The sequence below is a fragment of the Pyrus communis genome, chromosome 17 (assembly GCF_963583255.1).
Source record: "Pyrus communis chromosome 17, drPyrComm1.1, whole genome shotgun sequence".
Classification (NCBI taxonomy): domain Eukaryota; kingdom Viridiplantae; phylum Streptophyta; class Magnoliopsida; order Rosales; family Rosaceae; genus Pyrus; species Pyrus communis.
Window position 1 is genome coordinate 8374802 of NC_084819.1, and position 11390 is coordinate 8386191.

General features: G+C 37.9%; 1 protein-coding gene across 4 annotated transcripts; it reads left to right on the forward strand.

The window, feature by feature from the left end:
* The first annotated feature begins 2676 nt into the window (after positions 1 to 2676).
* On the forward strand, positions 2677 to 11180 carry LOC137723267 (oxysterol-binding protein-related protein 2A-like). 4 transcript variants are annotated; one of them, XM_068462421.1, is made up of 12 exons: positions 2677 to 2788; positions 3051 to 3592; positions 4829 to 5188; positions 6243 to 6339; positions 7296 to 7741; positions 8126 to 8281; positions 8858 to 9025; positions 9105 to 9245; positions 9384 to 9599; positions 9713 to 9826; positions 10505 to 10695; positions 10838 to 11180. In XM_068462421.1, the coding sequence occupies exons 2-11, from the start codon at positions 3158 to 3160 to the stop codon at positions 10682 to 10684; spliced, it is 2313 nt and encodes a 770-aa protein (XP_068318522.1). In that variant the 5' UTR covers positions 2677 to 2788; positions 3051 to 3157; the 3' UTR covers positions 10685 to 10695; positions 10838 to 11180. The 4 variants fall into 4 exon arrangements, with proteins under 4 accessions (XP_068318522.1, XP_068318525.1, XP_068318523.1 ...); XM_068462424.1 differs by having other exon boundaries at positions 3051 to 3586; XM_068462422.1 differs by having other exon boundaries at positions 2776 to 2835.
* The last annotated feature ends 210 nt before the right edge of the window (positions 11181 to 11390 follow it).

The window sequence follows — 11390 nt, forward strand, 5'->3', positions numbered from 1 at the left end:
CAATATTCAGAGCACAAAAAACCTAGTGTAGTCCAGAGGAACAAACACTACTAAACACACCCAGAGGGGGTCCTACACTGGAGATAATCTGTCAGATATGCCGTGAATTCCTCAAGAACACCAAAAGAGCAATCCAAACTAGAACATGGAGGGGCGCAAAACAGAAAGTGTGAGTGGGCAAAAACAAAACTTTTCAAAATCATTTCATTAACAAAAGTTCTAACCCCTCACCGTAAAACCTGTATAATTTCCCAGAAAATAGAATATACACATATATAGAAAACATGCCCAGAAATATGCCATGTCGAATGCCTCCACTCAAAATGTAAGTAACCCAGGTAATATCAAACAATGCATATAATATGTCAGCCGGAGTCACCTAACGTGACCTGTACGGCTGAATCTAGAGCTCAAATCCCTAACTCACTAACTATACCTACACACGAGTCGGAACCACCTAAAGTGGTCTGTACGACAGGATTGGGTGTAAATAAATACGCTCAAGTGCTATGATTACGTGAAGACTGGCCGAATAATCGCAGGTCACCTATTAGTCGGAACCACCTAAAGTGGTCTGTACAACAGGACTGTACACCTAACTTGGATTCAAGATGAGCATGTGGTGCAGGAGGTGAACATCACGTGAAGGACTGTGCCCTACTCTGGGCGGGAGCACTAACATGGGGGGTGTAGGTTATGAGCTCTCTACGTATCTCGTATAACTACAAATCATCATCATAAACCATAACTTACCTAGTACTTACCTGTGCGTTCGCAGCACCAAACATACATATATGCAACTACTAATACATAAATCAATAGGCAAACGCAATGCATGGCATTTAAAACATATAAACATTCCATTTCATTTTCTGTGAAAAACCACAATATATAGGTATATACGGAAAACCAAAAGCCCACTTACTGGTATGTGGAAGGGTTGTAACCCCCTTGCCTCGCGCTCGTCCTCAGGATAGGTCTCATCTATATGCGAAACAACTATAAAAACGTCAATTTAAAGCACATAATCAAAACTAGGTAATAACTTCTCATACAATTCTCAGATAGGGTGTATGAATACACCAACGTGATCTACTCAACCTCACGAACATCCTTATAATTTTAAAATAATTTTTTGACGTCTTACGCGCCCCCACGGGCCGGCCAAGGTATGGCCACACGTGCTGCCCACGCGCAGGCACGTGCCTGGCCCACTAACGGAATCCCTAACGGCGTTAGGGAATATTCCGTCTAACAGTAAGCATATTCCGTTAAAATTAACCTGACACCGTTAAGAATATTTCGTTAACTTAACGAAATATTCCCCTGTCTTCTTCGGTGAGTCTCGCCGGAGCCGCCGCCATCTACATTGTCGGAAACTAGGAAAAATTTCAAAACTTCATATCTTCTTCATTTTTCAACCAAATTCCATGAAATTGGTACCAAAATGAAGCTTACAACAAGTACAACAAAACCTTACCACTTTGGAGCCCTAAAACCAACGGAATCTTGCCAGAAAAACCCACGATATTTCGGCCAAACCTCCAACTCATTGAAACTGAGCTTCCCGACGTCCAAAACGCTTCAACTTTCTTCCCCGAGCTTCGTGAGGGCCTCCTAAAGCTCCATGTGACCTTAAAAAACTCCTCAAAACTTCACGATCACGCGTGCATGAACAGTGCACAGAATCGAGATTCCTTGGTTCTCGGGTTTTTGAAGGTTTCACGTCCAACAAATGGTATGGATGAGTTCCTGAGCTTGCTAAGAATCCAAAACCCACCTTCAAACCTTTGATCCGTGCTTAGATGGTGTTCTTCGAAATTGTCCGTACGAAGAAGAAGAAGAAAAAGGAGAGAGAGAGAGTGTTCGTGACAGAAAGAGAGAGACACGAGAGTGATATGGGTGTGTGTGTGTGTCCTGTAGAGTCAACACCAAAAACAACAAAACAACACCCCACAACACCAAATACGTCCAAGGGCATTTTAGTCATTTCGCACCTATGGTACAATTAATTCGGGACGGGCTGTCACATTTTAAAAACAAAAATAAAAGACGCACAAGGTGTGTAGTCATATGCTATTTTTAATAAAAATAATATTATTCATGAAAGATAACATTATTATAGTTTAGGTCAATACTAAGAGATCAAATTTCTAAAGATAATGTTAGGGAAACTAAATTTGTAGACAAAAAGGCTAGGAAGATAAAATTTGTAAACTAAATGACATATAAGTTGATGATTAGATTATTATTTAAGAGTTAATAAACATGCTTATTTCCTATTAGTAACACATCATTGGGTTTATAAATTTTGTCTACAAATTTAGTCATATAGTATTATCTATTTTGTAAACTAAAAGACATGAAAATTAATGATTGAATTATTACTTAAGCGTTGATAAATGTGCTCATTTATATTAGTGACAAATCATTTAGTTTGCAAATTTTGTCTACAAATTTAGTATCTCTAGCACTACCCAATTTCTAAATCAAATTTTATATACCAAATAGTATAATCGTTGATAATTGAATTATTAGTTAAATATTAATTAATTAGCTTATTTTTTATTTGTAATACATTATTTAATTTAAAATTTTAATCTCCTTAATATTATCTTATTATAAGATCAATAAAGCTTAATTTTTACTAAAAAAAAAAAAGATCAATAAAACTTAATGAGACTTACAACCTATGTCAAGTTTACTCGTATAAGAATCCCTACTTCCTCTCACAATCTCTCTTTCGCCCCGAATCCGTCTCAGTTTCAGAGCTCTCCAGTGTCCCCAGGTTCGTCTCCAACCCAGAGATAAAGTCTAGAGAGAGAGAAAGAACAGGTCTCTCTCTTCCTACTTCGAGTCTCAGAAGATTATAGATTTTCACTTTTGAAAACGACGATGATCGACATATGCATGCCTGCATTTTCCTTTCTCATATTTAATTTTGATTTTGATTGATGGTACCCGACATCTATACATATAATTATATATGTGTGTGTCTATATATATATATATTCATTGTTCTTATCAGTCAATCTCCGTTTCTGTTGCAGGTACTTCTTCAACACAAAGAGAATGGGGAATTAACTCGATTATCGCTTCCAGTCGTCTCTTTCCGCATTACGTCTAACCCGACGCCCTGTCGGTTCGGTTCGCGAAAATGCGGGTCAAAGAGATGCACCCGCTCTGCTGCATCACGCTCGAGAGCGCGGGTCTCGGCGACCAATCGCCGGAGATCTCGCTGTCCCGGACCCGGAGCCTCCCGGCGAGTCTGGCCGCGGCTCAGGTCCGATCTGACGCTAATACCGCCGGCCGGGCATCGGGATCTGAGGCCACCGTCGCCGGAGTCCTCCAGAAGTGGACCAATTACAGCAAGGGGTGGAGATCCAGGTGGTTCCTTCTCCGAAACGGCGTCCTCTCCTACTCCAAGATTCGACGACCCGAAACGCTAAGCCTGTTAACCCCAAACGACGACGACGTTCGACTCATCGGCGAGATCTCCACTCACCGCCTTTCCCGGATGAACAGCGGGACGGGAAGCCGGCGGAGCAAAAAACCCCCGAAAACGGTTGGAATCGTCCAGCTCAAGGTAAATGTACGTTTCTCGTTTTTCTCCTCTGCGATCAGATTGCAGAGCAGCAATGCTACAATCCGGAAGGCCGAAGCCAAGCCATTTTTGTCGCTATTTCAGCAAAGCTTTCTAATATGGGGAGGGACTTGATTCAAAAATTTAACCAAAACGCTACCTTTTTCTCTGTTTTGTCAATTTGTCAGGTCCTTCTGATTAATTAGTTTTTAATTTTCTTGGGTCAGATTCTGAATCTGCAATAAACATGGACCGGCGGTTCACCGCATTGTTCGTCGTATCCTGGATTTTGGTTTCTCTGATTTTTCTGGGTCTTGATTTTCAATTTCAATTTTTAACAGTTTAACTGGGTGTTTGTGTGAGTGGGTCACATCAGCAGGTGGATATGGGGGGCGATAGGCTACGTTGTAGACCTCGGTATTATCCTGGGGTCATATCACTGCTGGATTTTTATTCGTTGTAGACCTCGGTATTACCCCTTCTCAAATTTTAAATGCTTCACGTCACTAAAATAGAGAAGAAAACAAAGCGTGGGTTTTACTTTACTTGTAGACGTGACTTGGGGTTTTATTTTACTTTTTTTTTTTTTTAAAGAAGAAGTAGGGAAAGAGGGTAGTGATCGGACGGTGGGGAGGGTGTTTGATCTGAAAAATGGAAATGAGATTCTGTGATTTTTCTGGTTTTTTGTTTTTTTTTGTTTCTTTTTTTTTTTTTGCTTTTGACTTGGCGTGCGATTGGTTTCCACGCCAAGGGTTGCTTTTGAGTTTTTATATTTTGATGGCAGAGTAGCGGTTTGAAAAATGGGTTTGGTTACACTGTGGGAAGACTATGAGAGCATTAGGTGGATTTGTTTCAATCTTTTTCAAAACCCAGGTTTTTATAACCTTGGTTTTTCTGTACTGTGGTGATCTTAGAACCGGAGGGAGGAGGGGTTGCCGACTTGCCGGTTTCGGGTAGATCTCTGATTTGGGTTTCCGAATGGATATCGAATGATCTCGCTTGAGATGCATTGTTGATGTCATTAATTTAGAAGCTTGAATCGTTTTTTATGTGGTTTGCAGATTGAAGGTGTGTTTTCTGCATTGATGATTTTCCATTTTCCTTTTGTAACAAGGAAATTGTTTTTGTTTTTTTTATAGTTGGTTTACCAAGTGACTATAAATTTGTGTTTGTGTTGAATGTTAAGTGCTAATACTTTGAATTTCATGTGTAATCTGAAAAGATTTGTTTGAGTTTGTTTTGCAGATCTCATCCTTCCGAGAAAGCAAGTCCGACGATCGGAAATTTTACATATTTACTGCTACGAAGACCCTTCATTTAAGGACTAATTCAAAGAGCGATCGGGCTGCTTGGCTACAAGCTTTGGTATCAATTCGGACTCTATTTCCTCATAGATCCTTGAATGATAGTCTCTCCCTTGTACCAACTGATTTATCTATATCAACCGAAAGACTGAAAAAGCGCCTGCTTGAAGAGGGAACCGGTGAGAGCATTGTACAGGACTGTGAGCAGATAATGCTCTCGGAGTTCTCTCAATTACAAGGACAGCTTAAGGTTATATGTGAACAACGATCAAATTTACTGGACACATTAAGGCAGTTCGAGGTAACTACTTTTAATACTACTTGGCACACTTGTTAAATATTTAATGAAAGCTTGCGCTTGCACATGATATCTTGAAGGGATGTGTTTGTCACATTGTTAATTGAAGGCTTAAACTTTACTCAGCCATGTTTCTTTTCAAATTGTACTTTCTCACACCTCTAACTGCAATTTTAGTCCTGTTCTTCTTCTACTTCCTTGACCTAATGAAAATTCTTCCTCCTGGTTGGATGTTCGAACTTACTTTGGTCAGAATTTGGCCCATCAGGAAAACTAAAGAACCATTGTACTCAATATCTTCACTTTGGTTTTGAATTTTGTAGTTACTTTTACTGATATTCTCAACTAATTTAAAACCATTGTACTATACTTTTATGGTCAGTGGGATTTCATTCTTAATATCTCATAGAACAGGTGCTTGTCATGGATGCACTCATTTATAGTGTCTAGCAGGACAATAATTGATAAGGGGTGTGCTATCCACACACCCCATTTTACTTCTTACACATCCCTTGTTAATTTCTATCCATTGATTTTCTTCAATTCATCCGATCCGACAGCCGAAAATTAGAAGGGTGTCTGAAAAGTAAAATGGGGTGTGTGAATGTCACACGCCATTGATAATATATGCATGTCCTCAACAGCTGGTTGGAAGAATATAAGGATTAAATTAGCATGCTGGGATATGCTTACTGAGTTTAGAACCACTTTTTAATTCTTAACCTATGTCAATAACATGCAAGCAAGATTCATTTACTGGGGTATATGTTTTATATGAACTGCGCCTAAGTAACAAGCTCTGAGGGCTTAAAGAATTAAACCATTACCATTCTGTACTTTTCTTTGAGCCTTAGGAAATTTCCGCTTTGAACAATTTGTTAGAGTATTAATGTTTCCATTCATAGAATAGTTTTATTCTTTCTGGTGTTTTGTATGCCAGTCAGATAAAGTATAAAAGGGTTTGTTAAAATGCGTTATTATGTTCTTACCGTCTCACCTTTATGGTATAATTACTGGTTATGTAATATCATTAAGCCAAATATTTTTTCATATGCAGGCAGCTAATTATGAAGCTGAAGCCTCTGGAATTCATGACGGTGAATATCAATTGACAAAGCATGAGTATTCAAGTTTGGGACCAGGAAAATATAGTGGTAAACATTTTATGCTACCTATCCACTTTCTGATACTTTCTTTCATTTTCTACTTTTAAGTACAATACACTTTCCTTGTATAATGAACAAAGAAAGTTGTTATTCTTGAGTGTACAAATGATTGCTTTAGACCTATAGTAAGGCTCTCCATGAGATGTTAGCTTTTGACTCGCGACGTGTGTTAGACTTGAACTACGCATTCCATTTTGTATTAAGATAATCCATTGAAGATCCATTCCTTGATAAAAAAACCTCTTTTCAACATGAGAGTTGCATTGAGGATGTACACATTGTGCAGAAGATATATATGCATAAACACATATATCCTCTCCATGAGATACTCTCTTAATTCTGGCCCTTGATTCTCCGTTTAGTTTTTCAATCCAATGGCTAGTAAATAAAAAAGAAGAAGAAGAGGTGTGCGCAGAAATCATGTCACAGCATCTAGCTGTTTGTAATAGAACTTGTACTGCTGGCCCGTGATTCTCCATTTGGTTTTCAATCCAATGGCTAGAAAAGAAAAGAGGTGTGTGCAGAAATGATGTCACAGCCCCTAGCTGTTTGTAATAGAACTTGTCATGCATTGTTTACCGGTGGTCACATGGGTTTATGCATGTAAAATTATGGTCAAGTGAAAATCTATTCTGTATAACAGATAGTTTTATTTGAACAAATAGTGCTACATTCTGTAATTAATGTTGACTGATTTCCAATTTGGATAGTTAGGTTTGAGCTTGTTGTCTTCATTTGACTCAAGGTGGCTGGTAATTTTAGGACCTAAAATGGTCCATGGAAAAACGTCTTTTTCTGTTCTTGCTTTGTTTCACAAAGAATTTTCTTTTGCTAATCAACTGTCTCTGAATGCTTAATTACTCAAAATTTCTGCCATCATAGAGCATTGTTTTATCTTTCTTCTTAGCATTTCGTGATTTGTTAACATCTGTTTTGGTTTTTAGAGTGCAGCACAACTGAATCATCGGACGATATTGAGAAACAAGAGCTTGAGGAAGTGTCAGATGAAGATGAAATGCCATTTCATGACACAAAAGAGTATTTCACTGAACCCAGCATAAGTTGTGGGTCTATGAAAGGAGTGGTAAATAACGCTAATAAGCAAAGTGAAGCTCAAAGTCAAACTAATAATGGTGAGGAGACGCAAACTGAGAAGGAAGTTCAGGATTATAATTACCCACACGTTGAAAGGAGAAAAGAGCTTCCCACTCCAGTTGAGAAGGAGAAAGGGGTCAGCCTTTGGTCTATGATTAAAGACAATGTGGGAAAGGATCTCACTCGAGTATGCCTTCCTGTGTACTTTAATGAGCCAATATCATCTCTTCAGAAGTGTTGTGAGGATTTGGAGTACTCGTATCTTTTGGACCGAGCATATGAGTATGGGAAAATGGTAAGGTTGGTGAGTGTGGGCTTTTTTACTTATTATACATTGCTGTCCTAATGTCATCTTTATGGTAGATATTGTCTGTATTGATGACTGCCCATACAGTTACCATTTTTTATTTGTTTTTAGTCTTACAATGTAAATCTTTTGGTGGTTATATTTGTGGAATAAATTTGTTTGAAATTTGATGTCTAGTAGAAGTCTTAGGAGGATAGCAGGAAGAATAGACTATTGGGAACATTGATTCGTCAATTTCTTGCATTAGAATAGTAAATCGAGTTTTTATTTGGCTGGAATGTGTGCTAGAATATTTTGTAGCGCCTCAATTATAATTTTATTGATTTTTTGTTGAATCTCACTTTGTTCGTTTTTGGTCCTTTATCTTATTAGGGAAACAGTCTCCAAAGGGTTCTAAATGTTGCTGCATTTGCAGTTTCTGGATATGCGTCATCTGTAGGGCGGCACTGCAAGCCATTCAATCCCTTGTTAGGGGAAACTTATGAAGCTGACTATCCTGATAAAGGCATTCACTTCTTCTCCGAAAAGGTAAGGGAAGTAAAATAAATGGGCACAGGTGTGATAAGTGAAAATGAGGGTGACATATGCATCAACTTGTGACAAGGATATAACCTCTTTACGAGATTACCCAATTTTAGAATAGAAAACGCAACAGAAATCTTTTGACAATAAAGTGAGCGTTAAATAATGTGCCATTTTACAGAAACTGGGAGAAATGAAAAGTAGAAGTATGATAAATTGGCTTGGGTTTGATTCCTCCAAGAAATATAAGAAAACGGCATTGCCACTCATGTTTGAAGGGGCAGTTATAGTGCCTGGATCTTCAGTTAATAGTTATGATGAGAGAAAAATAGGTAAACAGTGTATGAAAGAAAAGGGGTTCAAACTTTTGGTCAAATGATTATGCAACTTGCAACGAACTATTGTCATTTAAACTCTTAGAAAGTTTATTAATAATCCTAGAAATTGAGAAAAGAAAAAAACTCAAAAAATGTGAATGTTTTTGAGAACTTGATATTCTTACAGTGGTTTTATATGTGTATACTTTTTTCTTAAGTTATCCTACTCAATCTAAAATATGTCAATAAATTTTACTTGATACAGGTTAGTCACCATCCAACACTCATTGCCTGTCATTGTGAAGGTAGAGGGTGGAAGTTCTGGGCTGACAGCAATATCCACACAAAATTTTGGGGACGATCAATTCAGCTTGACCCTGTTGGAGTTCTTAGCTTGCAGTTTGATGATGGTGAACTTTTCCAGTGGAGCAAGGTATGCTTTACTATGTTGCATTTTTTTTTTTTTTTTGTATGCTACAAGTGTGCTTAAATATCTCTATGTTTTGTAATAGGTCACAACAAGCATATACAATATAATTCTTGGTAAAGTATATTGTGATCACCATGGTACAATGCATATACGTGGTAATCGTCAGCATTCGTGCAAACTAAAGTTCAAAGAGCAATCGATTCTTGACCGAAATCCTCACCAGGTTAGTGGTGTGTTTCTTATTTGTGTCCAGTCTGATGGTTCTATGCTGTAGAGAATGTTGAATTATTCTCATTGCTGTGTACCGGCCTGATATTGTGCTGCTGGATTGATTGCAATTGTATACTCTACACCCACATAGGTCCACGGATTTGTGGAAGATGTCATGGGGAAAAAGGTTGCTACATTATTTGGGAAGTGGGATGAAAGCATGCATTATGTTAATGGTGATGGGAGTGGCAAGTTAAATCCTTCAGATGCTTCATTGTTGTGGAAAAGTAGTAAACTTCCTAATGTCACACGATACAACTTAACGTCATTCGCAATGACACTGAATGAGCTAACACCTGGACTGCAGGTATACATGATGTAATACATCAAATGTTTCATATGCATTTCCATTTTTCCCTTATGCACATCAAATTGTTTCTTATAGCTTTGTCTGATCCTGGGTATTTGATCACAATTAAGGAGAAGCTCCCACCCACCGATTCCAGGCTCAGACCGGACCAACGGCATCTAGAGAATGGAGAGTACGAAAAGGCAAATGCAGAGAAACAGCGACTGGAAAAAAGGCAAAGAATGGTATTTTGGTTTCTTTTCGTATCTTTTAGTCACACACACACACATGCCAGCCTCATCGGCTGATTTTCTTTTTACTGGTGCTAGGTTTTACGTGTAGAAGGTAATCCGATATTCATATTGTTTTCCTTGGTAATTTTATATGGTTTTTCTATGATCTTCCCAATTTGAAATATTTATTACACTCCTATACCGAATGCGATCAAAGTTAAATTTTATACCATGATCACACCAAATGATGAATAATCCGTACTAGAGACAAGTCACTTGCCAAATTAGAGTCAACTGTGTCAATGAAACAACTTTTATGTTGGACAGTTGGGGAAATTATATTGCTGACATGTAAGAAGTTACGATACTCTTTGGTCAATGTTGATTGGTTGCATTGCAAGTGACTTCAGCAACTTCACCCAGTTGCAACGGGAGAAAAAAGCATGGCTTTACTCTTGCCCCGTTTACTCCTCTTACGCTTTTACAATATATTACTCAGTTCCTTGCAGATTTGAAGAGAAAATACAGAAAATTATTTGATGCATTCAAATATACAAATCTTTAGGAATACTTTCAGTGTATTATAGTTTGCAATAAATATGTTTACGAGAAGATGGCATATGATTTAATTGAAATATTACTTTATTACTATTAATGCTGGTGATGATCCTTGAAACTCTCAATGCACAGTCGAGGAAACTACAAGAAAACGGGTGGAAACCCAGATGGTTCGAGAGAGAGGGTGAAGATGGACCATTCCGCTATGTTGGTGGTTATTGGGAAACAAGGAAGCAGGGAAAATGGGATGAATGCCCAGACATTTTTGGTGAATTTAACGAAGGCCTTGATGAGCAATCAGAAGGGTCATGATTATAATTCAGGTAGGTGCTTATTGTCCAGAAAACCATATTTTCGCAATATCCACAAGTCTCTCCACTTCCATAGATATATGATTTAACTCTACTGAACTTGTTCACTAGAAGTGTCGAGACTTTATTATTTGTAAATTTTCTGATAATGCAGGAAACATAAATTGCCTTTAGATGGTCACAGTCGAAACTGCGAGCATTATAGCTTGCCGTTTCCTGATTTGGTGTTTTGTTCAAGAGTATGATCAGGAGATTGATAGCATCCGAGCATTTAAACGAGAATTCTCTCTTATTTGACTGTAAGTTGATGGTTAGATTGTAGTCTTATATATATCCTTGTAATGTTGTCGTTTATCTAATCCCCCTCCCTCCCTCTCCTCATCTATCACATTTGTTGGAGTTTTTTTCTCCCTTTCTATTGGTGCCAACCATTGGTTGAGCATTTTCATATTTAATTGTATTCTCTTAGTAATAAAAAGAAAAATGTAGTTTTATCATCGTGTTGTATTTGGTTCGGGTCAAACTTAATCCGAGTCTGAATTCGATATATCCAGACCCATCGACTTGATATTCGACAAATTTTAATTTTCGAGTTTGAGTTACGATAGAAGACCCGAAATTATGATTACCATTTGAAAGTTCATTTGCCAAAATGTCTAGATTTTTGCTTGTCTTTACACTTTCAAAATGTAGAAACTAAGATGAGA